This window comes from Conger conger, chromosome 1, assembly GCF_963514075.1.
Source record: "Conger conger chromosome 1, fConCon1.1, whole genome shotgun sequence".
NCBI lineage: Eukaryota > Metazoa > Chordata > Actinopteri > Anguilliformes > Congridae > Conger > Conger conger.
Window position 1 is genome coordinate 21505422 of NC_083760.1, and position 27348 is coordinate 21532769.

General features: G+C 42.0%; 1 protein-coding gene across 1 annotated transcript; it reads left to right on the forward strand.

The window, feature by feature from the left end:
- LOC133138298 (synapse differentiation-inducing gene protein 1-like) lies at positions 1 to 26719 on the forward strand. The gene is made up of 4 exons (XM_061256926.1): positions 1 to 435; positions 6794 to 7307; positions 17911 to 18048; positions 26443 to 26719. Exons 2-4 carry the CDS (start codon positions 6885 to 6887, stop codon positions 26599 to 26601), a joined length of 720 nt encoding a protein of 239 aa, XP_061112910.1. The 5' UTR covers positions 1 to 435; positions 6794 to 6884; the 3' UTR covers positions 26602 to 26719.
- The last annotated feature ends 629 nt before the right edge of the window (positions 26720 to 27348 follow it).

Below are 27348 nucleotides of genomic sequence, written 5' to 3' on the forward strand. Positions count from 1 at the left end.
CGGTCAGTTCATAGTGGAGTATTGATCATACAGAAATAGCATTTACAGCCTCGAAAGAAGACAAAGATGAAAGTCATTGACCATTTTGCCAGTATGTCATAGATTTCGACCGAGGATCGTTCTGAAGACCAAGAAGAATTCTGCTCTAAAATTGAGAAATGTTTTTTAAAGATTACCCGGAGAATGAATGTGGACGCACATTTTCACGATGGTTACAGTTTTGACAGTATATTGCATCTGAGGACAACTGCATGAAACAACCTACTGTCAAAGGAATCTTGATTTAGCTGTCTTGTAAATCTCTCGATAATTTAGGTGTACGAACACTTAAGAAAGAACTGAATCCGTAACATCAATCCTTTTTCTCAGCATGCTTTAAAATTACACGGGGATGACGGTCAGGCAAACAGCATTTGGATTCTCTGGAAATAATAGGTGAGTGGATGGTTCTAATTAAACTTTATCTGCTCAACATTCTTCGAATCATACTCCGAAAAGCATTAATACTGTTAGATTTGGGAAATGATGAGAAACATTTACATGTTGGGATTCATAAAGAAAACTTTAATGGTATTCACATTGCAGAAGGCATGCCGTGTTGATAAGAATGAACTCTGACAACGATACGTGACAGGTGGTTAAGAACTTCTGTTCATTAATTAAAAAGTTGATTACGAAGAATCACCATGAGGTCACACAAATGCGCCACGAATGTCAGATGAATGTAGTTAATTAGGATTCAATATTTTCTTGTATCTACTCTTGCTGTATTGTTAAGAGGTGACATTTGAAACGTATTGAAACGTAATACAGAGCAGCAGGGGCCCTTGATGCACGATTAGCTAATTATTTTTTGCCTACATTTAATTTCTTCTTCAAAGTATAGGTCTCATTACTGGCAATAATTAAAGTAGCCTATTCAATGGTTCAAATGATAGTTCATTTGGATTTGCATAGCTGCGCAGATGAAAACGTCCTTTCAATTTTCAATTCCAAAACTTATTTTCAAAAGGATGGAAGGTAACCAGAAATAGATAACAAAAATTTCTTTCTGAGCAAAGGGAAGAAGGGTGATTTTATAGCATTGTGATTGTGATATAATTTCCCTTTTGCAGAGAACTTCAGGAATAAATTAAATTTGAAAGCAGTCTTTAGATATATGCCTCCTCCTTAGTGTCCAAGTCAATGTGACTTCTACTGTTTTCATGGGTTTAAATGTGTCTCTTAGAACATTTAGATTGCCTTCAATGGTTTTTTAATACAATCAATCACCAATCCAAGCATCCAGTTGTCTGTTATTGAATGCATCGATTAAAACCGATAAAGAAGTGATACAGACCATAATATTTCCATGTCCCTTAAGTGTCTCTGAGAGAAAGACTAAATGGTTGGCATTTATATAGCGTCTTTATCCAAAGCGCTGTACAATTGATGCTTCTCATTCACCCATTCATACACACACTCACACACTGACGGTGATTGGCTGCCATGCAAGGAGCCGACCAGCTAGTCAGGAGCATTTGGGGGTTAGGTGTCTTGCTCAGGGACACTCCGACACAGCCCGGGCGGGGGATCGAACCGGCAACCGTCCGAATGCCAGACGACTGCTCTTACTGCCTGAGTCATGTCGCCCCGATTAATACAATCAATCACCAATCCAAGCATCCAATTGTCTGTTATTGACTGCATCGATTAAAACAGATAAAGAAGTAATACAGATCATAATATTTCCATGTCCCTTAAGTGTCTCTGAGAGAAAGACTATGTCGTACGGCGGGGGTGCTAGTGGTGACAGGTGTATTTAACCAATTGTGAAATAGCCAGGAGCATTGTTCAGCCATATTTCAGTTTCAGCGAGGGGAACTATGTGTGATTGATAACCTGATAAAATAATGCCACTACTTTTAGGAATGGTCTAGCAGAGCAGTCCGGAGATGACAACCAAATGACAGCCTGCTTTGCAGAATATTGAGAAGATAAACTGAAACTAATAACTCGTCAAAACTGGGGAAAAAAAACCTCTTAATTCTGGGATCACCTGCTGGCAAAAACCTACTGATCTTGCACGGGGGGAGGGGGGTGGGTGGCTGTAAGAGCAGCCATGTAATACAGTGAGCTACCACTTCACTAGTTTGGAGAGAGGGTACTAACTTCAATTTCTGAGCCATGATGCTCAGGGACCACTCTGTTTTCACTCGGCTATGGGCCTATAGGCATACACACTCAGAGAGCACTTTATTAGATATTTATTGGACATATTTTTTAGACTTTTACTGGTGTAGCCTATCCATGTAGAGTTATGATGCATTGTGTGTTCAGAGATGCTCTTCTGCATACCACTGTTGTAATGTGTGGTTATTTTCATTACTGCCACCTTCCTGTCAGCTTTGACCAGTCTGGCCATTCTCTCTCATCGTCTCTCATTAACGAGGCATTCTTGTCTGCAGAACTGCTGCTCACTGGATTTTTTTGTTTAGTTTTTTGTGCCATTGCACATACTAGAGACTAGTGTGTGTGAAATTCCAGGAGATCAGCAGTTTCTGAGATACTCAAACGATCCAGTCTGCCACCAACAATCATTCTACAGTCAAAGTCACGTTTTTTTCCAATTCTGATGGTTGATGTTAACATTAACTGAAGCTCCTGACCCGTATCTACATCATTGCATGCATTGCACTACTGCCACACTATTGGCTGATTAGATAATCCCATGAATGAATTGGTGTAATAAAGTGCTCAGTGAGTGTATATGGGCCTACAGACACCTGACAGAGATGTATTTGGCATCAGCAGTGTACTAGGGTCTTATTAACCCTTGCAGTCATCAAGCAGAAATCAACGACATTAACAAGGGTGATGCCTGCATATTGTGTCACTGCTGTGCATCACATTGATGTGGTATGATCTATAAAAAGGGTGTGATTACATTCATTCTGAATGAATATAGCACACCAGGCATATAATTAAATATAAAAGTGAGGCTGCTTGCATGTCCCAAAAGCACATTATAAGAATGGACACGCATGAATGGAAAAGGATGATGGACTGCAAGTGGAGGAATGATGACAGTTATGGGGAAGAACACTGGCGAGAACACTGGGTGCTAGACTTAGAGGTTTGAGTCTGCTACATCCTTGCATAGTAATTTACCATAATTAACATGTATCATGTAAATAAGTCAATAAGGTGACATGCCTGCCAGGTTCAGCAAGTGAGCAGCGTAAACAAGTGAAAGTTGGGTTAAATTTAGATGAGCAAGTTCATTCTCAGAAGTGAAAGCACAAACAAGTCTCTGGTTTGGTGATTTACGTTTTCAAATTACTATTCTGCCAACGGTTGTCAGCAGGTACTTCTTATCAAGCATTTCTGTGTGGCAAATCATGTTTCATGTAACTGTGTCAACAGGCGCACTAAGCAAAGTCTGAAATCACAGGATGGAGAAGAAATGTGACAAATATGAGGAAATGATATGACAGATAAAACACACAGGTGCTCAGGTACATTCAGCACTTCAGATGGCGCTTGAGGTTGTCTTCCTGTTTATTAAGCTGAGAAGACACTGGCTGATTGACAGCCAGCCAGTGCTGGGAGCTAATAAAGGACTGTCTTGTTTGAAGGAGTTAGAGTATCACAGGAATACTGACTGTTCTCTCGTCGAGGGTGTGTTATCGCCATGCCTTACCTTCCAAATTAATTAATCTTATTCTCGTTTTTATCGATTTTTCTCTTAATTCTCTTCACACAAACACACATGCATGACACAAATATGTACGTACATATCTATACACAAGCACATGTACAGTAAATCATTTTTCATATGCACATACATGAAAGCAAGTGTAAAGACATTTCGGCACAGCCGTGGTATGATATCACAACAGGAAGTGGTCGTGGAGCACGTACCTCTGGGAGCTGCAGACTGAGGGCAGAAAGCGGATTTATGATTAAAATTACATTTCCAAACATGTGCTCACTGAGCCTAACACATTTCTCTGCTCAACATTAAAGGAACAGATATAAACAGGATGGCAGCCCATAATAACACTGAGTTGCCGGCGGCAACAAAGAACCATGAGACTTGAGGGGTGGAGGCGCTCACTGAATTGATATCCTCCATATTGATATATTTTAATATTAAAATGTCTCAAGAGGTTAAGGTGTTATTGAATAGGACAATATTTCCAGGATCATACAAATGCTTTTAGAATATCTGGATGCAAATGAATTGTCAGTAACACCAGTATTAGGTTTTATCTACACTTGTAGACATTTGTAGCATTGTATCACCACATGATCCACTACCATAAAATACCATACCATATCAATGTATGACACATCACTTTTTTTTTTAAGTACCAGAATTGATTTAGACCAAGAAAATCAGGGAGAGCAGCATGGTGATACAGGAAGGTCATTCAGATATCATTAGATCTACTCCCATAGATAGGCCTATTTAGCTCCAAAAATGCCCAAGACTCTCACATCCTCCTAAACTGGCATGAGTGGACCATGTGACAGATGATCTGAAATGTCTTTAATTGCCTGAAATAAACAGAAGGATGAAACTGAACACCTGAAGGATTAAGTGTGTATTTGCTCACCATAACCCCAGTTAGTGGGATTGAGAAAGATTGATTTGGAATACAAGGAGCGTTTTTCATGGTCCTCTCCAGAGACCAACCTGATGAGTTTCAGAGAAAGCTAGTTAATTTTATGCTAATTCTTGTCTGCAAATTCTTCAGACAGAGAGAGAGCGAGAGCTAGAGAGAGAGCTAGAGACAGAGAGCGAAAGGGGGGGGGGGTGTTTGTCTAAACGCACAGTACGCAAGATTAGGTTGAAAATGAGACGCTTATAACAACAAGCTGATTTCACACATTAAGAGACGTCCCCTGACAATGGGTTTCTTTCCTCCTGCTGATGCAGTCAGTGTCGATTTTAACAGTTTTTCCCCTGATCCGCTTCAAAATAAAAGATCCCTCTGGTGTTTCCTTTCCTTCACAAGCCTTTATATTCCCACCAGTGGTCCTCAGACCTGGTCCGGGAGACCCACAAAGTCTGCTGGATTTGCTTTCACCTTAATATCAGCAACCAATTCAGTCCCAGAAACCAGGTGTTCTGAGTTAGCTGTTTAATTATCTCTCTTAACAATTGTTACTTTCTATCAATTGCTGTGCTAATCAACTGCTAATTTATAACAAAACCCAGCAGACTCTGTGACTCTCTAGGACCAGGATTGAGGACCTCCAGTCTACACCACTGAAGTCCATTCCTATAGTGTAGGTACTGCTCTCAGATATGACTCTGGGAGTGGGGATATAACAGTGGCAGCCTGATGAGAAATGAAGCCAACTCACTGGCGGATGCTGCAAAAGATGTACATAATACACCACTGAACCGCAAAACATCTGCCTTTAGTGTATTTTTTACATAAGCCTGCATGGACAGGAAAGATTAAAATGTGTTAACTTTTTGCAGTTGCAAACATATTAATACAGATTCCATTCTTGGCTCATGGACCCGAGAGTGTGTGAGTGTTCAGTTAGAGAAGCAGCTAGAAGTCTGGTTGAGGAGAAGTGCTGGCAGGTCGAGTATTGATAGTGTCAGGGTCATAGATCAATGGAATGGTCTTATGGTCTACATACCAAGTGGCTAGGCTGGCTGCTGCTTTAATGCAGGTCTTTGCTTATTTTCTGAAAGCAAGCTAACAGCAAATGTAGCTGTTTTTTATTGATACAATATCTAAAGTGTATGAGTGCAGACCGTTTGCATGACACAGATTTGCAAACATGGTTCTCAACTGTACTGTATAAGATGCAGTAATATCAGGATTGTCATGTAGAAAATTAGTCACAATGTAGATCATAAACTACATAACTTGCACGGTACTCAATAACGAATAAAAAGCTAAACATTGAGCATGGGCTGCATTCTGTCCTACCTCATACTCATAATCAAATAATTAAGAATGTTCATTACAAAGAGAGAAATAATCGTTACTGCTTTAGCCGATAGTCATTTTTGATGTTTTATGGCAGATTAATAAGGTACCAATTGGATGAATATTGCAATTAAAGCAGGAATAAAATGATAATAAATATGCTTCCCTATTTATCATCAACTGAGTCATTGTCCATTAAACAATGATCACATCAATCAGATGTCCAACAGCAACAATGGAAAATTCATTATTAGCATGCTTTGTTTTCTAAGCTGTGTGTGTTTCTGGACTGCTAAGCAATGCGCTCCAGGCTTTTAATTAAATTGTCTCTGTTGCTGATTCCCCTTCAAAATCCATCAGATGTGTTATCTTTTCTTGAGGTATAGTGACACATCAGACTGAAGTTAATTGAAATCTGGTCTGACTAACAGCAATGGTCTGTACAGTAATTGACAGGTAGTGATTTGCAATGGGAGTGGTATACAGAGGACATAAGAGGCTAGAACAGAGCAAACAAGATGTTGCCAGGTTTTTCAGGGTAGAATAGGAAAAATCACAGAAGCTTTGGCAGAGCTGGTTGGAACTTACACAATCTTACCTCCCATTAAATGTTCATTTGCATCGGAGAATAGAACTAAGTCACTGACGCACATCCTTGAATTTCACAAATGGTTTGCTGTTCTGTCACCATAGTGTCCACCTGACCCGCATCACTGCCTCTCCGTACGGGGCCAGCCTGCGCAGCTGAACAGCTCTCAGCTCTGTAAGCCACATATGCATGAAATACTCTGACTTTCAGAGAAAATCACATTCAGTAACCACTCCTTCTCTTTCCACCCGCTTTCTCCGTGAAGCTCTCAGCTCGGTGACCAGTGTTAGCAGCTGTTGTCTCCAGTCTCAGTGTCCCTACTCCCCATCGCTGGACGTCCTGCCCGGACCCTCACCATGGAGAGCCTGAGCGAGCTGCAGAACCCGCTCTTGGACAAGAACAGCAAGCACGTCGTGAAGGGCGACTACGGCTACAAGGGCGACTTCCCCAACAACCAGTACCAGGAGAACATTATCAACTACTTTGTGACGGGGGGTGGGGGCAAGGCCAAAGCCCACCAGCTGCTGGACGCTACCTCTCTGCACCTGGCCGTGGAGGCCTTCTACAAACCCAACTTCATCCTCTATAAGGACGACGTCAGCGTCAAAGGCAAGGATTACAAAAGCGAGTGTTGTGAGACCACGTTCACGGAGAACAAGGAGGCCACATCCGAGTGCGGCACCACCGAAGACCCCCAAGCCAAGCTACTGGGGGAGAACGACGTGAAGATCCAGACCGTGTCCTACGAGGTGGAGGAGGAGGAGTACCACGAATATGAGGTGAGAGGACGGCTATAGCGAGGGGGAGGGTCTAGCTTTTGATTTAAAGTCATCCTTATTCAATTATATCAAGGCCACAGTGCATTTTCAGGTCTGAGAGATTAAGAAGTTAACATGTTGGAGAAGGTCACATTTAGTCCTTAAGAGCAACAATTAGAGCAAAGAATTCTGCATGATTGCCCTCTGGGAAGTAATTTGGCTCTGTAGTCTGTAGTAACGATCCATGGAGATGGGCTCCCTCAGATTAAAGTGAGGACATTTTACAGATACAGACTGTTATATCTTCTGTCAATATGCAGTTTGTCGCTTTGCAATCACTTTGTTGGTGCATCCTTGTAACAAAAACTTTGCAAGTGAAAAAATGTCAATAACTTCACACATTCCATTAGAAATTCTAGAACATTATGCTTTCTTGGCAAAGAGCGATCATTCTTATCATGATACAACACCACCCACAATCCCTACCTTTAAGAACCTGTCAAACCTGAGCTGAATGGGAGAGCTGCAGATGTTATTGTTCATTTTTTTCTTGATAGAATTGTGACTCAGAGCTCTTTCTGAGCCTGGTATGCTCTACTACTTTTAATGACCAAGAGTCATATTGGCTAAAATGACGGCCTCCATGTCTCCCATTAGGATGACATAAAAGCCTGATTTTATCTTCTGAAAAACCCATTTAAAAAGCTTTGCACACAGTCTCTAAATTGCACCTATTTCTCAGGGAAACAACCGAAAAGGTACACCGTGAGCTAATAATACAAAAATACAGCCGTGTTCTCTTCCAGTATGATGGTGTCCATAATGGATAATATTCAGTTCTGACCAGCTTGGATTCATCTTCAATAGAAAAATTACAGTACTCGTTGACATTTTGCTTTGATTATAATTTTAATGCAGCATCAGTGGCTTTTTACAAGTAATAAGTTTAAAAGGTACAGTACAATGTGAATATTTTTGATTATTCGTATTACTGTGTAGTCATCCTTGTTATTGCAAACTAATTTCAAACCATAATTTTCACACCCACCCACGCACATAAATTAACATTTTCACAGCCTTCTATACACACAGCGTACACACACACACACTACACACACACACACACTCACACACGCACACCCCCACACACCTGCCTACACACTCATGGAACTAGACACAACAGCAGTGAAACATCTTGTGTAAAACCTGAGAATGTAACCTCAAGCAGGAAAGGCCTCTGCTACGTAGAGCACTGTACATTGACTGAACCAGAACAGCTGGACAAATATCATAGTGACTCTACATGGTTGTTTACCCTGGTTTTAAACACATCTCCTAATGACTGTAAAAAAGAACATGATATTGCTGGCCCTGTTATTCAAGATTCTTTATGAATTACCCAATTTCCGACAAAAGTAGAAACAGCACCGATATATTTTTTAATTGGGGACATGAAGGCTGATTAGAAAATAATTAAGTCATCTCAAATTATTAATATGCTTAGACTACATATACACTCAGTGAGCACTTAGGTATTCATTAGACATATTTTTATACCTATTAAGTCTTCTGCTGCTGTAGCCTATCCACTTTGATTTATGATGCGTTGTGTGTTCGGAGATTATCTTCTGCACACCATTGTTGTAATGTGTGGTTATTTGCATTACTGTCACCTTCCTGTCAGCTTTAACTAGTCTAGTCGCATGTCAAGATCAGAAATTTCTAAGATACACAAACCACCCTGTCTGGCACCAACAATCATTCCACAGTCAAAGTCACTTATATCACATTTCTTCCCCATTCTGACATTTTGTCTGAAAAACAGCTGAACCTCTTGACCACGTCTGCATGCTTTTATGCATTTAGTTTCTGCCACATGATTGGCTGATTAAATATTTGCATTAGCAAGTTGAGTGTATATCAAATTTTTTTAAATACCGTGCAGTGCGTAAGGGTTTGCATTGCAACACAATTTATATTGTTTTCTACTCCAGCATATTGGCTTTGTAATTAAACAATGACTATGAGGTTAAAGTGCAGATGATCAGCATTCATTTGCGGGTAATTAAATCTGTATTGGGAGATCTGAGTTGGAATTAGTGTCACTTTTATACATAGTCTTGACCATGTTAAAGGAGCAAACATAATTGGACAAATTAGCATAATCTTAAATAAAGTTGTCATCGTTAGAAGCCTACTTAATTGCAAATCCTTTGCATTCGGGGACTGTCTTCTGTGACTCATGGACATCAGCAGATGCTGGGTATCCTCCCTAGTGATGCTCTGCAAGGCCTCTACTGCAGCCATCTTTAGTCATTTTTTTCTGGGGCATTTTGCTTTCAGTCATGCCTTTAGCATGTGAAAAGCATGTTCAATGGAATTCAGGATTCGTGGTCTACCAGCTCATTTGTATTGCTTGGCTCAAAGGGTGAGTTCATGTTTACATACATAGTAATACCTTCCATTTTAAGCTGCACTTTAACCTCCTATAGTTTTTAATCCAATGTGCTGGAGTTCAGGGCAAAGACAACTATAATTGTGTCACTGTCAAAACACGACTGCACTGTCCTGTATATGAAAAATATGTATATCCTCACTAAGCTGAGTGCTGCCAATTGCTGGCTTCCGCGCTCTCATTAGCGGTGGATATAGAAAGGAAGCAAATAAATAAATAATAAATACACAAATAAAATGTAGCAAAAGGAGCAGCATGCACTGGAGATGGGCAGCAGGTGTGACAGGGGCCTACCACGCCTTTCCGCCCACTTCTCTCTTAATTTTGAACATATGTATTCACTCACACACACTTGTGGAAAGTGAAAGGGCCGAGGGATGCTTTTATCTGTGTTTTTGGCACTTTATTTTGAGAGGGAGTCGGTGCTTGAGAGTGGGACGGGCTTTCAGGCCTCGCTTGAAGTGCCCAGATCTGCGAGCTACACCATGCTTCAGAAATGCACCGAGGTGGGCTTCATACCCCCATTCCTGCGCACATATAATGACTTTTCGTGCCGCGTGGGTGCCGTCTTTCGCAAAACATCGCAAGAATCTGCTCATAATGCTCATCGGTATTATTACTCTGAAGCTTGGCTAATGCCTTCACAATGCATATTCTTGCATCATGCGCCGAAAATATGTTCCCAAAGATTTGTACTCAAGCAATACAATCGATGGTAATACAAGGCCTTAAGGAGGGCGGTAACGATGAGTTATTGGGCGTCCGCAGCTGGGAGGGTGTAATAAACGACCACAGGAAGTAGTCGGGTGAGCGAGGTCCACCCGCGTAGCGGGGTCTGTCCTGGCTCTCTGTTCGGCACCGCACTGCAGTAATTAATGAGGCCTCCAGGAAAGCAATTCCAGGATAATTATCACTATTGAAAGGCACAGTAATACCATCAATTTTACACGGCGCAGATGTAACCGTAAATCCGAAGCCGCTGGTGATGCGTGCGGACGCTCTCCGTGTTGTCACGCCAATGGGCACACCACTGGCACGCTGCTAAATGATAAATGATCAGCCCAAAAAAAAACCAGCAGGAAACTAAATTCGCAATCACTCTTCAGCTCCACCCATCAATTTATGATGGCATCTGCGCACATATTGACCTGGCTATTAATCTAAATGCATGTATATCCAACATTGTCCATTAAATATCCTGTTTGCCATGCACTATAATAATATTCTACATTAATTGGCATTGCATAAATACATGGGCAGTTATTGATGGGCTGAAGACTGATGAGCACAAAGATTCATCCAGGGATTTTGGGCCCCATGAAAAGACTGGCCCCACCACGCCATCCCATGAACAATCCCATGTTCTGATATTTTAGAGGGTTCCTGTCTGCCAGAGCCCTTGGAACTTACAGTGCCCCTGCAAGGATACAACTTTCTGGGCCTTCATTTCACGAACGTTGTGAACTTGTGAGCTGAGATCTGCAAGATGCGATAGTCCCCCCTGTTCTCTTTGGAGTGCTAACATAGAAATTACAGTGGCAAACCACAAAGCGCAATCATGTAGGAAATAAATAAAATGGCCATCACTATCAACCCCCTGCCTTGGTTTTGTACGTATCGGTATTTTTAGTTGGCTAGGTAAGCAGTGTTTGGCTAGTTAAGTTTGGTCACTTTTTCTTTGTTTGTTTATAAATTTTTTTTTTTTTTTTTTTTTTTTTTTTTTTTTAATAGGCCCTGGTCCTTATCTTTGTTGTACGGGTAGCAGTTGAAATTGTACTTCCCTCAAGAGTCTTTCAGCGCACTTATCCCTGGTTATGGGTATGCACTTTGTTGTACGTCGCTCTGGATAAGAGCGTCTGCCAAATGCCATTAATGTAATGTAATGTAATGTAATGTAATGTACGCGTTGTGCACAACGGTGTAGTTCTCCTCATACTCGTATGCTCAATGTGGGCGAGCCATGGATGTCAGGAGCCGAGGCAGCATCTGTATGGGTGTGGACCGTGCATGATGTTGAACGTCTCGCTGGATAAGAGGGTCTGGCACATGCCAATAATGTAATGTAATGTAATCTGGTGTGTGTAAAATTCAGCTTGCGGTCAGACTAAATTGGAATTACATGTTTTACTGAAAAAATGTCATTTGAACCATTTGTTTTATTTGAACTATTAGGTTTCCCAGTAGTACTATTACAGCATATAATACCACTACTGGGAAACCTAATGCCTGAAGTTACTATAAAACATTATTTTATAGTAACTTTAGGCATTTCGCTATTTGTAATATTCAGTTTAAACTTACCCACTGTCACCTATAAGCCATCCATCAGTAACATCACCTGTGACGAAGTGGGGGCGCAAACTGCATTACAATGCATAGAGCTGTCCTCACTTTATGGATGCTTCTGGAAGCAGAGGTTTTGCTTATTCCGAGGCATGGCTCGACAACCGAGAGAAAGCTGTTGGTTGCCAGGAAGCTCAGAGCTGTCAACCCCTACAAAAAAGTTTCTAAACGTATGGCCTTAAGTACACTTTTTCGGAACTAAATTCCAAGTGTGCTAAAGTTTACTTTCCAGAAGTAAACTTGGATCATGGTTTTAAAATACTGAAAGTATGCCACCTGAGATTACAAGTTTAAAAGTAGTCCATGGAATACTTCTATGTATATATAGCATAGTTCTAGGAAATACTTAAAGTACTGTATACAGAAAACGGGCCAATTTAATTTCTGAAATATACCTAAAATATACCTTAAATACAAGCTGAAATGGAAGTTAGAGCAGTACTAGCTTCCGCAATATGACGTATACAGGCGTGAAATGGATCTTTCAGGGGAATGTGTCAAGAGCAGGGAGTCTGACATCAAATGAGGAGGGGGACTTCAAATGAGGATGTGCACCGCTGTTTGAAAAGGATATTGATTGAAATGACATTTGATCGACATACATGCCCACTGGTACACCATGACGTAAAATCTCGTAAAATCTTGTTTTTCAGGAAGTGGATGGACCAAACACTTTGGTGTGAAATTACACAAGTATTACAATTTTTTGAAAATACATACACTTCAAGATGTGTTCGTATGGCTAGGAAGAATTGACTAAATTGAAAAAAGTGAGTTCTGATTTCAGCTTGTCTTTAAAATTAAACTTGTAGCCTACTTAAGTATGTTTAAAAAGAATAAACTTTTGTGGACTATTTTTTTGTAAGCATGCCCCCATCTCCGCACAAGCAAAGAAGACCAAATTTAGGAAGGAAGCAAATTGATGTGTAGTTGTCACACTTATATTTGCAATTTGCAAGAGATGCACTTTCATGAAATGCATTCTGACAAGATATTGCGATCTGCAAGTGAAAATCCTCACAAATTACTTTCGTGAAACGAGGCCCCGGTTTTCCCCGTTTGCTGAGACGTGTTCCAATGCTACCTCAAATAGCACACATAAACATAACGATGCCTGCCTGATTTTGAGTAAAGACAGTGTTTGTCTCCTGGTTCAGTGTAGGCTGGTTTTATTTAGGCATGAGTGACATTCACTGAGGGTCTGACATCCCATTAAAATATAGGATGCTAAATGAAGCACAGAGGCTAATGGTTATATCTCTCCCCATGGCATGTAGAGAGGGCACGTTAGGGAGAGAGTGAGATAGGGAAAGAGAGAAGGGCGGGGAGAGACATAATTAATCAGGACACTGGATTGAGTCCTGTGTTAAATCACACCCAGAGAACAACTTGTTTATTCTGTATCTGGATATTAGAGATGGGTCCATTGTGCAGAAAATAAAGAATAAAGAGATATGGAGTCATATGATCAGAGTGTATTGGCCAAAAGCAGCAAAAAGAAGTACAAATATTTTCACTCAAAAATAAGTCACAGACATGCAGTGGCACATTTGGTATGAAAACAGCTCAATAAATGGCTTTCACTGGCTGCCAGCTTGACAGGTGGAAGAAGTGACCCAGATAAACATGCTTATATTTCAGCCAGGCTTCTCCTGTTGTCCATTAGCATGCTACTCCAGCCTGAAAGACCGGGACACTTGTATGAGACATGCATGTTCAAGAATAAAAGTGATGAAACATCAGACCATCAAATGTAAGAAACGTGAGGGTGAAAGGATCTTGTGGGCTGTATCACAAGCACCGAAACATCTCCTTAATCCATACTCATTACATTACCTTTTATTTAGCAGGCACTTTTATCCAAATCATACCATGGTCATAGAACAAGTGCGCACAATTCCAGTCCTGGAGGGCCGATCTGCATGCAGGTTTTCGTTCCAACCAACCAGGTTTTAGTTTTCTGACAATTCTATAAACTATGCTGGGTCACAGTAAAATCTTTAGGATACACCTAAAGCCTGTGGCTATAGCTGGTGCTCATACAAATGTCAGAGCAAGATATCATTGAGCTAATTAAGTCATTGAGAGCAAAATCTTGAAACAGATCAGCCCTTGTTGTGCACCTCTGTCATAGAACAAACAACAGAACAGGTTGGATAAGGTGCAGTACAAATGACAGCAGCTCCAAATGTTTTGTGACAAATGTCAGACAGATACAGCTGGTGGATAGGGAAGGAGCCACTGCTTCTCCCTTCACAGTATTTCAATTGTCTGAAGCTGCAAGCCACCTTTGTAATTTAATCCAGCCGCAAGAACAATCCAGAGCAAGCAAACAAAATTACAATGCACAGCCCGCTCGCCGAAGTATACAATTGTACAGAGATCGGTTTTTCAAAGACTGGTCCCTTTCACTTAATCAGCCTCCATGCTATGACTGCTAACAGGCCTCAGTCTAAGCTGTGAGCGCCATGCTGACGACGAAATCCAATCAGAGCGCACGCTTTGGCAAGTGCCGTTTATGCGGTTAGCGAAGGCTAGGGAGAGACGGAGGACTCTGAGCTGCCAAAGGGTGGTCTGTTTATCCCGTGTCTGGAGAGCAGGAGCTGCACACTGAATTTCCATTAGAGTTCGATGCCTGTGGAAAAGCCTGCTAGAGTCCCTGCTATCGCTAATTGGCCTTGCAGGGGGGACAGACTGTGCGTGAGCGCACTGCAATGCCATCCCTGCTTTGGGCGATTTTCTCGCCCCCGTCACATCGGGCACGGGAGCATCAGAGCGAGGGAGAAACATCCAAATACGAGAGCTAAGGGTACTGTCACTGTCTCCGCACATCGCCTCTACGGGGCCCCAGTTAAACCAAGACTCATCCATCACTCATTATTCACAGTGGACTGGTTCCGTAGACGAAAACATACACCCAAAACACGGACCGACAAAAACTGAACACCCAAATAAACACTACGCTGCAGCTACCCTCTGACTGTTGTGTTGAGAGGCTCAAAACTACAGAATGGTAGCCTTCAGTATATAATCTACACAGTGGAGTCATACTCTGCATAAGCAAATATAGGCAAGGTGCATTATTAGTGTGTTTTGTGAAAACTTTTGTGAAAGTCATTGGCTATGCATGAGGTGTGAGGCTGTGAAGAGGGAAAGAGGTTCTGCTCACTGTCAGCCCTCTGGGCATCTCTCCTCCTCATTATATTTACTCCTGGAAATCATTCAAAGATAACCTGGGGATAGAAGTAGAAAGAAACGGCCTGCATTTAAATCTAATGGCTGAAAATACGAGAGCGAGATTACGGTTTCCGACGCTCGCTTTGTCATTCCGTAACTCGGCATATGTTTCTCCGTGGCACCGAAAGTGCGGCGTGATTCCAGAGCCAGGCCCCGCCGCGATAAAACACTCAATCACGACGGAGCTTCTCAGATGGACTCCGAGAACACGAGGCTTGTCATATGGCAGTCGAGACCGTAGCCATCGATCAGCCAAACTCATTAACGGCTCAAAGATCCACGCGGTACCCTGGGTGGGATTTCGGTCCGGTGCCAGCCGTGGCCCTGCCAGCGAGGTGTTAATAAGATGAATGAGCGGTCTGCGTTATCTTGGACCACAGCGGCCGGCCTGCGAGCACCCGTGTGCCGTGTAGGTTAAACAAGCTGTGCCAAAAAGGAACACACCTTTCCTTCACTTCACCTCGCTGGGCCTGCATCACCAACTGCTATTGATGACTCTCTCCCGCCATGGCTGGCTTTTCACCGAAATTGGCAGGAGAGCTTTTACAGGCGATGCACCTGGAAGCCCAGTGTGCCCGCCTCCCTGACTTTCGTCTCGTCCTCCTTAAATTGCCTCATTTATTTTCGGCCGAGAACATCAATTTCCATTTACCCACCACACCCCTCCCACCCCGCTGACTCCCCCCGGTCCCCTGGCTTCATCCGCTGCGGAGTAACGAGACTAACAAATGAATTCCTCTCCCAACAGGCCATTCATTTGCACAAACAACGGAGCACACGGCCGCATCCCAGAGGCGGCAGAGTCTCTACCGAAAGGTCACCGCTGTGATCACGCTCCTCTCTGTCAGACATTCTGACCCGCAGACATCATCAACCTCTTCGTTAGAGGAGGGACGTGTATGCCTACATGATCAGGGTTCCCCAGAGAATATATTGCACCTTTCTGGAGAAGATTTAGAGCTGGGGAGGGAGTCGTGGGAGGGGGAGTCGTGTCTCTCGGGCCGAAAAAAGCAATTCGCCACGTAAATGACATTGTCTTCTCGTGTCCCCAGTCACCTCGCAAGGACAAAACAATCAGTTAATCCGCCGTTATCTGTCAGGACGTTCACGGGTGCTGACAGAATACAAATCTGGGCTGCTCCATGGAGCAGGGGATGCCCAGCTGCTGAGCATGACGGGGGAGGCAGAGAGAACCTGTTGGGCCAGGTCGCTCAGCACCCCTCCCCAAGGGTGTGTGGCCCAGAGCAAGCAGAACGGGGAAACGTGCTACATCAAGATCAACCGCACCACAATCACGCTCACTACAAAAAGCATCCTCCTCCCAGCACAGGGACTTCTACTGCCACAGGGCAGTACAAAGAGAATCAGCACTCAGCACAATCCCAATTAATACAACATGATGCAGACTTTTTTTTTGGGTCAAAAGGGTTTTGACATTTCCAGAGAATAATTAAGAAATTGACTATGCGGTTGGAAATGTACATGCTGGTGAGAGGTCTGTTTTAATCTGGCCCAAAGCCAATAGGGTGGAAAGGCAGTATTATAAAGCATGGTGCGATAGTCTAATCATTGACATTGTGAAGCTCGTATGGTCTTTGCATTTCAGACGATAACCTATAAATGAACAGGGATGGTAATTATCCAGCTAGACTCTGCACAAAGACGGTTGACCTTCAAAACGTAACTGAATGCCTGACTGAAGATGTGATAAAAGCTGGGGTTCTTCTTGACATGAAACTGAGTAAAGGTCCTCTTATTGTACTTAAGGTTGTCAATCAGAGCCTGTTGAGAAGGGTGAGCATGTGCTGACCTCCACAGAGTCCAGGGAGACCTAGCCGTATGATTCATTCTTCTCTCCTCTGTAAAGTTCCTCCGAAAAAACTGAAAGGCTTTTTAACAAAATCATTTATTTATATATTTTAGAACACTCCAGTGTTTCCAGGACAGGTAGGGGAAAGCAACCACCTCCTCACACGTCAATTAGCAGACCTCATTGTAACAGATGGCATTGTTTAACTTAGATGTATACCAAGCTGCTCAAATAAATTCAAACCGCAGCCCAGAACAGTAAGTTCTCATTTCCTGTTGCTACCCTCATATGAGTCTCAGAGCAGAGTGATCTTCCCACTGTTGCTCCATCAGTGGGTCTATAAACAGCAGTAAAGGCTTGTGAATTTCATAACTGTAAACTACGTCAGAACTTTCCCCCACTCTGGTAGAAATCTCACTGAGTAATGACTGCTTCTGTCGCCCACACATTACTGCACAGGGCTTTAGTTCTGACACCTCATTAAGCCCTCCCTACTTCATTCTGCTGACATAATGGGGCACTTTTCAATATACAACTAATGCAAACACATTATCGGCGGGATTGTCCATGGGGATTGAGAGAAAATAATGTTTAGGCGCTCTTAGTGCTACGAAGGATAAAACAATAATGCTCCTTTTTTCTTTTTTCTCCCAGAAGGCTTGAGTGGGCTTTATGACTTAATTGAGTTGTTGAGAATCTGCTGGCACACAAAGCATGGATGTTCCCCTGCCCTTTAAGTGGGGGTGACGACAGGTTGTTGCATTGTTGTGTCTTCCCAGAGTGACTGTTCCAGTGACAGCGAGAGCGAGGACAACTTTATCATGGTCCCCCCACGAGACCACCTGGGCCTGGCTATCTTCTCCATGCTCTGCTGTTTTTGGCCCCTGGGCATCGCCGCCTTCTACTTCTCTCAAGGGGTAAGCACCAAAGCCCTGCTATCCAATAGCCAGATCAAAGATCAAAGACCAACTCTAATCTGAACCTCAACCATTACCGGGGTTGCTCGGAGGCATGGCCTATCTGCAAAAGCATCAGTACCAGCGGTTATAACAACAATCGCTTCGGTCAAAAAGCACAAACGGTTAGCTGCAACATGTAAAGAACGTATCTCCTTCACACTTCCCATAGAAATGTGTTTGTGCCAAGACTGTTCAAAAACTGTTAGATGGCAGATGGTTGTTTGTTTATGCAGGGATGCGGTCTGTTGCTTTCCTCAAATACAGCTTCCTTTGGAAGTTCTTATTCACTGTTAATGAGAATTAAGAGGCTTGTGGATTAATTATGACAACAATTTATTGTGTCTGGAGCTACAGAACCGACTGCCACTCTAACAGGGTGGGCATGGTGGTAGTACTTTAATGAAGGGCTGGAACCCTGGCTGTTCTAATGAAGTCTCTCTCAGCGCTGAACCTTTTCTTATCTACTTCCCTCTTCTTCATCTTGTTTTTGAGCCATAACCAGCCATATTCCAGCCCTTTTCATTTCCACCGTTAGAAATGTACTTTAATTGGCTAAAATACTTCTTATTCATCACTATAATAGCTTGCCATTGGCTAACTTGTGTACTGGAAGAAGTTGTGCTTTCCATGTGAAGTAATTGCCTGTGCATGGCAGGTTCCAGTGGCTAGACTGAGGGTCTGCTTGGCTAGTACTGTTCATCTTGTTCCAGAGAGTATCTATTAACTGGAGATAGTAACATTTCTCATCTAAACAGTACCTTCTGCGTATATGCTATGGTGAAATGGACAACAATGATAATGCCTCCAGATAATTGCTAAGTAAACAATGGACATTCTATCAATGAGTTCTCTGAGCACATTTTGGGACTAAAAATCACTGTGGATTTTGTTTGCTGGATGCTTGCCATGATAAGGACACTGACTTTATCGTGATTTGTGTTTCCTCCCCATGTTACAAAATGAGGAACCTTCGCTGCTAAAACATTGCCATTGTAAAGTAGTTTATAGATATAGAGGCCCAAGTTTTTATGCTTTCAGATTGAACAGATTGATTGAAAGTTTCACTGTAAAAAAATGAATGCACATAAACTGAATACAGGCTGGTGCAACTTAAGGCACCAAATAACAGAAATAGCCATGCTTAATCTCTTTTTTTATATATATATATTGTTTTATATTCTTCTCGCAATTCTGGGATTTTAAAGCAATTAAAGTCTTTAGTGACTGTCTGACTATCAGACAACACCTCCAAACTACAGCAGCTCCAAACTACAGGCACCCAGTAAACCAGAGCAGTTTCTCTTGCGTGATGAGGTAGGAGAAACATTGTGATTAAAAACCCTATGCCCCTTGGATATACTATTGCTATTTTACATCACCCTACAGCTGGCATTGGCTCTGGACTCATGCTGGTGCTTTATTAGGACCCACCACCTGGAAGGCTTCACCTTTCACTATTAACCACTGGAATTTTTATAGATATTAAAATGTACCATGATCTTCATACAAATGAATAAGAAATTAATTAACCTATTGAAGGTGGTGATTCAGCATAGTCCCTACTGATATGGGATTGTAGCCTGCAAGTCCCTCAACAAAGATACTTAACATGTGTCACCATAGTAAATAAATAAATAAATAAATACCTATAGCATGTAAATTGTAGGCTCATGAAGGTCATCGTGGATAAGGGCCCTTAAGCATATCCACTGTAGCAGTAATTACGGTATATATCATTGTCAGGTAACATTCCTAAGAATTACATAGTACATAATTCACAACATCAACAGCTAACATGAAAACACAGTTATAATATACCTCCTGATACTCCCGTGCATTTCCACACACAGTAATGAAAATCCAGGCTACCACTGTCGCTGTAACCATCATTTTAATTATACCTGACCCCAGGTCTGTCTATAAATAGTAACACTTTCTTTCTGACCTGATGATGAATGTCTCATTTCCATAGTGAGTACATTAAATCGAGCCACAATTCATCACTTAGTTCTAACTGCTATTTCAACTAACAGCAAGGACAATTATACGTAATCAGCCCGACATTTTAATCCAGTGTCCTTCAAAATGATTAGCATCAGTAATTGGAGAAGAGAGAATTGTGATACAGTGCAGTGCAAAAATTTGGGCACCCCTGATTTAAATGTCAAATTACAATTAATATGTGTGTGATTGAAAGCAAACCTGAACTCTAAATAGTACAGTTAAAAATGACACCTTTTTGCAAATTTTAAAGCAAGATAACTTCTTTTTTTTTTTTTTACTGTTCATGAATGATTATTTTAAGGAAAAGGGCCCTGTGCACAAGTTTGGGAACCCTTTTGCATTACTTTGCATTACTCTTGCATAGGCCCAGACTCATGTGATTTACTTGTTAGGACTTTTAGAACTTTTTATTCTGAAGTAACTCCATGCCTTCTAAAGTATCCAAATGCAGTGGCTGTTCTGTCTGGTGTTAACAACCATGGCTTCCTCTAAACAGTTATCCAAGGATTTGGTTCATTTTCACCAAAAAATGTAAGGCTACAAAAACTCTCTTACGGTTTCAAAGATGGATCCATTATCCTTTGGGGTTTCTTAAACCAAATATAAAGAAACTCTATAGGCTAATGTTCAAAGGTCAGCCCAGACATTGAAGTTGAAGAGAGGGTGGGTATTCCAGCAAGCTAATGATCCATAGCATACCACAAAATAAACTAAGGTTTTCGGAATGGCCACCACAGTCCCCAGAATGAACTATTATTGAAAATCAGTGGAGAGATCTCAAACATGCTGTATATGCAAGGAGGTCAAACACATTTTTACTTCATTACACCTACTTATTCATGCAATTGTCGAATCAGTCAATCGTGTGGCAGCAGTGCAATGCATATAATCATGTAGATATGGGTCAGGAGCTTCAGTTAATGTTCACATCAACCATCAGAATGGGGAAAAAATGTGATCTAAGTGACTTTGGCTGTGGAATGATTGTTGGTGGCAGACAGGGGGGTTTGAGTATCTCAGAAACTGCTGATCTCCTTGGATTTTCACATATAACAGTCTCACATTTTGCAGAGAAATATGCAAAAAACTAAAAAAGACTGGTCAAAACTACAGGAAGGTGACAGTAATGCAAATAACTACATATTACAACAGTGGTATGCAGAAGAGCATCTCTGAACACACAGCATGTCAAACTTCTAAGTGGATAGGCTACAGCAGCAGAAGACTTAATAAGTCTAAACAAATAAGTGTAATAAATACCTAATGAAGTGCTCACGGAGTGTATATAATCTATAGAATATGCCATTACCTTGAATTCATATTTCTCATGTCTAAATGTACATGCAATGTGAAATCCTATTCCCACATGAGAAATAATGATATCTAGCTGTTCTAGGAGGCTTTACGCCTACTGACTGGTTACTACCACTGAGACTGCTTACTGTATAACCTGGCAGTCCATCCATCCATCCATCCATTATCTTAACCCGCTTATCCTGAACAGGGTCACAGGGGGGCTGGAGCCTATCCCAGCATACATTGGGCGAAAGGCAGGAATACACCCTGGACAGGTCGCCAGTCCATCGCAGGGCACACACACCATTCACTCACACACTCATACCTACGGGCAATTTAGACTCTCCAATCAGCCTAACCTGCATGTCTTTGGACTGTGGGAGGAAACCGGAGTACCCGGAGGAAACCCACGCAGACACGGGGAGAACATGCAAACTCCACACAGAGAGGCCCCCGGCCGACGGGGATTCGAACCCAGGACCTCCTTGCTGTGAGGCGGCAGTGCTAACCACTGCACCGTCCGTGCCAACCTGGCAGTCACTGAGAGGAAATTAATTCACGAGACACAAACAAGACGGTGACTACTTCTGCAGTAGTAACACTAACACTAACACTAATTACCTTTTTAATAATCGTGAATTATGAATTTAGGAAACTGCTTTCAGACCATCTGCGTTTAACAAAAGTGGACAGTGTGTTAATACGAGGTTCCCGATTTAAACAGTTACGTAAGTCCTTGAATCACCGTTGAGTCGAGAGGGGAACCAAATCGATAGCGATGCTGTGGATAGAAAGGTTAGCAAGTGCAACTGGAAAAAGCAAGAGCTTCCCACAGGCACAGCCACGTCTGCCTGCGCGATATTTGCACAGAGTAAACATCAGAAGACAAAGACAAAGACCAGCGTGGTGCCATGAAAGCTGGTGTGGCTCATCCACGGCTCAGTACACAGACAAAATGCAAATGGCTGCCTGCGTATGGTGTGACTACACAGGGGCTGCGAGAAAAGCGCCTAGAGCAAGAAAAAATATTCACATTAAATTAATCTGACTAATGTTGCTTCATTTTCCTGTTGGTGACAAATAGCCTACTTTCCCCGGCTGTGGAAATGAAATCCTTGGAACCAGCATTTTGTTTAGAAAGCCAACACGGAGCTTGTAGGCACTAATTCAATTTCCATGCTGATGAAGAAAAAACAAATAGTAGTGGAGATACTAAAACAATGTTCGATAAAATGCTGAATTCATATGACAGTGACAGGTTTGTAAGGTACTACTTATTATGATGAATATGATATTTATGGCGCTGCCTCTAACAAAGCATATGCCCTGCCTAATATGACTAATGGTCTTTAGTTTTAATGTGAGTGCATGTGTGTGCATGTGTGTCCCCGCGCGTGCGTGTTTTATAGTCAATCCTCAGTGAAATAAGAGTGTTTCATGAAGAGCTCCCTGCAGTCAGTCTACTGAGCATAACATACCCTGACCTCACTGCCCCTTACCTTCTAAAGATGATAAGCTTGGTGGGCTATCTTTGTCCTAGGGGAGGAGAAGATCAGTATGATAATTTATCACAATACAGAAAAACAAATTCATTAAACATGTAATGATTATTCATAGTCATTGAATCCCAGAGATGCCCCTTTCAAGCCTAATCCCAGTCATGGTGTCAGCCACATACTCACAGTGGTCTCATATAACTGAATAATAGGAGTTCACGCTGTCAGCAGATCGTTGAAGGATGTTCCATTCTCTGCCAACAGAGAAAACCTCTCTGCTGAAAAGCACATACACTCCCTTCAAGACTGCAAGCTTCACTTAAAATGAGTATAAAGAGGAGTGTCTTTTCCAAAGACAGACAGGGCAACTAATTTCCTCTGTGAATAGATTTTTTTTATTTTTTTTATTTTCTTAATCAGCTAGATGTCATTGTGCTCTTCACTTAGTTGCCATAGAAACAGATATTTTCTTATTTGTTGAGAACTGACTTTTTTTTTTTGTAGTTACATTTGTTGTTTCCTTGCCTCGACCCTAGTCGTTTGGTTTTCTGTTCAAAGAAAACATTGCACAGAAAAGCCTGCATCTGAAATGCTATTTCTGGTTACTCCTGCTAGGTGAGTATAGATTAAAAACGCTACTACATTGAGCAGGTGCCATTCTCCGAGGGAGCCTTCCCATAAAATAAAACAAACAAAAACAACTAAAAACTAAAAACAGACTGACTTAAAAAAAACTACTCACAGAAAGACTGAAAATAAAAGTAGCACAGACGTCAGTACGACACACATTTCATCACATTTATCAGATGTACTTCTTAAGTGCATACATAAAGATTGAATGATATTCATCATTTCATTTCAAAGAGCCAAACACACAGTGCACTGAATAAAAACACCCCCAGAGCAGTCTAGAACCGAGGCTGGGAGGGAGATGAGAAGAGGCATGGTCTGTCTATACTTTGCAGAGATGGAAAGTCCTGGGGTCAGAAAGTGAAAGTCCTCCTCAGCACTTTGGTCCAATCACCTATATTTGCTAATTACCACAATTCTTCAGCCAGGGGGTAGAACTAATTAGTGAAATCTGCTAAATCAGAGTTCATGGGTGTAACAAACATGTGGCAGGACTTTTTGGCCCCTGGACTTCCCAGTTCTGGTACTGTGAAGCAGAAGCACTGTGAGTGAGCTAGAGGGGCCTGATGGCACTTCTATGGAGGCCAGAGTGCCATAGAGCAGAACAGCTGAAGGGTCTGGACAATGAGCTGAGCAGCATGTGCAGGAAAGGAAGGATGAATATTGTGGATGTTTGTAGAGAAATAACTCTGCAGCTCAGAGTGTCACGATGTTCTATGTGACAGACAGCTTGTTATCCACGACTAAACCTAGATTTTTAGCGGCCTGGGATGTAGACAACATTACGATACCGAGGGTACAGGATCCTCTAGGATGCAGCTGACGGATATAATAACTTGGTTTTCGTGAGCTTGAGTTTGAGATGCCATCTGATCATCCAATTTCAGATATCATTAAAGAAAACTGTTATGCATGAGGCAATACATCCCCGGGTGGAAAGGAGAGAAGCCATGGGAGGATATAATTAATCGGAGAGATTTAATGTACAAAGGAGGGGCCAAGAATGGGTCCCTGGGGGCTCCAGGGGGAAGGTGATGGGACTCCAGGTAGGTTTGCGTCAGTTCACCTGATAGGATGGTCAGAAGGGTATGAAGAGAACCATTTGTGAACATTTCCTGAGATACACATTTAAGCACCTGATGGCTAGCTCAGCTGTACAGGGATACTGCTTTGACAAATTAGAGTGCTTCTGCTACAGAGGAAAGCTATCTCTATTGAGTGGTTTGCTTTGAAGCCAGATTGATTAAGGTCAAAGCAGTTGTTTTAGTCAAGTAATGGGTTAGCTGAGTAGATACAGCCCATTCAAGGTAGGAGGGATACCGATCAATAGTGTGGGGACATGGCTGGATTTTTGAATAGTGGTGCTACGTGGGCCCGCTTGACCTCACTGGGGACATGACCAGTGTCCAGAGAGGAGTTGACCAGGACAGAGATGCAAAGATGCATTGCAATAGCAAAACTACAGCTGCACGCAAACACACACACACACACACACACACACACACACACAAATGCACACACACAGAGTGTAGTCCCTTACCAAACCTGCATGAGATATAAGCTGTAGCATACAGTAACAATGTACAGTAGCTTAGCAATACAAACCCTTCAGAAATGGGAGGTTGTTTGGTACTCTGAACCATGCAGTGAACCCTGAAAGTGAAGACAAAATACAAGTTTTAATTGGAATCATTACTGAAATGGTGACTTGCAGTATGTATTGCTCTAGCCTTATTTTCAAACAGGGTCTCATTTTGTAGCTAAAACAGTTTTAGAATTTATTAGCTCTTAATCAAATGATCTCATCTCATTAGAATAGTCGGCTCTCTGAAAGAAGCAAAATAAGACACATTATCAAAATAGTCATCAGAATTTGACAACTGTTAAAAAAATGCTACGTCTTGCGCTCTCAAAAATGAGAAAAAAAAAATGAATAAAACAAATATGTCATCAGGAAAGTTGCCAATATGCGGTTAAAAACAATTGAAAGCTTGTGCCCCAAGCATGCTAGGGATGGCTCTTGCCATATCATAAAACGCATGGCATCAGAAAGGGAACAGCAGTCTGAAGAAACACAGGCAGCTTGTAATCACGCCGCTCTGCTTAAACTGCTTCAAGCCCTGTTAATAAATGCATCAACCAACGTGTCGAAAAATGCATTAAAAACATGTTTCATTGTTTTCCTTTCATTATGCCGCTATCAGCTAGCTGATATTAGATGGAAATAACAGACAGTCAAAGAGGGAGAGGTGGATTTCCAGTACAGTTTCCACTAATTCCATTAAAAGCATTTTTCCCTGGACAATGCAAAATAAGCCCTGGAAGTAATTAGCAAAGTGTTTAAAAGGCACAGCGCTGCTCGAGTCAAACAACAGAATAAACACTAGCGTTTTTGCAGTGTAATACTCCCTCTGCAGTGTGCATTATCTCTTTCCAATTAACTGCCTTTGAAGACGTTCATAATTGCTCAGTTAAACTGCTGCTTCAGCTTTTTGTCCATCGGAGCAGAACAGCGACAACATTTTATTGTTCAAAAAAGTTTGTTTGCTGTGTTCTTAAAGGTACAATAGGTCGTTTCGGAATCCTAGTGGTCAAGAGAGGAATTGCAGCAACAACCACCCTCAAACCACAATCCCTCCCCCTTCTCTGTGAACACACTGACGTTGAAATGCCATTGGCTGCTGATTAGAACCAATTTTCAACCAATGAGCTTGAATTATTGTACAGCTGCACAATGTTTTGGTACAGGGTGTCGGTGCGTCGACTATATTTTGAAACCCGAATTTATGGACTATAAACACAGGCAGAGGGTGAGTCAGCAAGTCAGTGAGCCTTTTTCAATGATAGGCAGGGATTTACAATGGTATTGTAACAATGATCTTATCTCTTGTGCCTTTAATGTCTGTTTCTGCACTTTTTTTTCCAGACGAGCAAAGCCATCGCCAAAGGAGACTTCCCCCTAGCAAGCACCGCATCGCGCAGGGCTCTGTTCCTCGCCGCCCTGTCCATAACCATTGGGACGGGAGTGTACGTGGGTGTGGTGGTGGCCCTCATTGCCTACCTGTCCAAATCTGGACACGTATAGCAGAACGAAGGGCCTCGGCAGGGCGATACCCCCTTGGCACTGTCTGAATGGCCCTCCTCCCCATCTCTGCTTGTCCAGTCGGCTTAGGGGGAGGAGGAGAGGGAGAGGGAAATGGAGGGCGAGGAAAGTTATTTGTACAGAGTTTAAAATTTATCTGAAAAGGATATGAAATCAGCTTACATTGATCAGGCCTGCGCCTGGCATCCTATTAAGCGAGCCCAATTAGGTCTTTGAACTGTATTGCGTTTTCAAATGTTTTGAGACTGGTACAAAAAAAGGAAAAAATTGGGAAATGTGAAAACCAATTATCTAAGTTTCAGTGAACTCGGAAGTGTCGCAGAGAAAAACCTGAGAGGATTAGAGGAGAACTCCTGTGCCCTTGGATCCAATCCCTCTATGTATATAATCAGGACAGTGTTTTAAGGTAGAAAATGAACATTTAAGGGTAGTGTTTTCTTATAAAATCCATTATATACAACCTCAAAGCTCCAGGAAAAAGGCTCCCCAATGATTTTTCTTTCTCTCCGTGCTGAACGTGCCATGTCCTCTGTCGAATCTGTTGTGTTGCTGTTTTTTTATTTCCCTTTTTCTTAAAAGAGATGTGTTCTACAGATGGTGTTGTAATGTTGAAGTGTTTGCATTTGAAAACAACTCAAATTTGTCCAAGTGCTTTATCTGGAATCCACCTCAAGGCCTGCTTTGATCTTAAAGGGAGAATTGCACAACAACCCCTGGCAAAATCAGTCA

Bases quoted from the DNA above. Each gene is read 5' to 3' on its own strand.
- LOC133138298 (XM_061256926.1), top strand. From the start codon at position 6,885: ATGGAGAGCCTGAGCGAGCTGCAGAACCCGCTCTTGGACAAGAACAGC. The intron at 7,308-17,910 runs GTGAGAGGACGG...GTGTCTTCCCAG, and splicing joins AGGAGTACCACGAATATGAG to AGTGACTGTTCCAGTGACAG. The intron at 18,049-26,442 runs GTAAGCACCAAA...TTTTTTTTCCAG, and splicing joins CCTTCTACTTCTCTCAAGGG to ACGAGCAAAGCCATCGCCAA.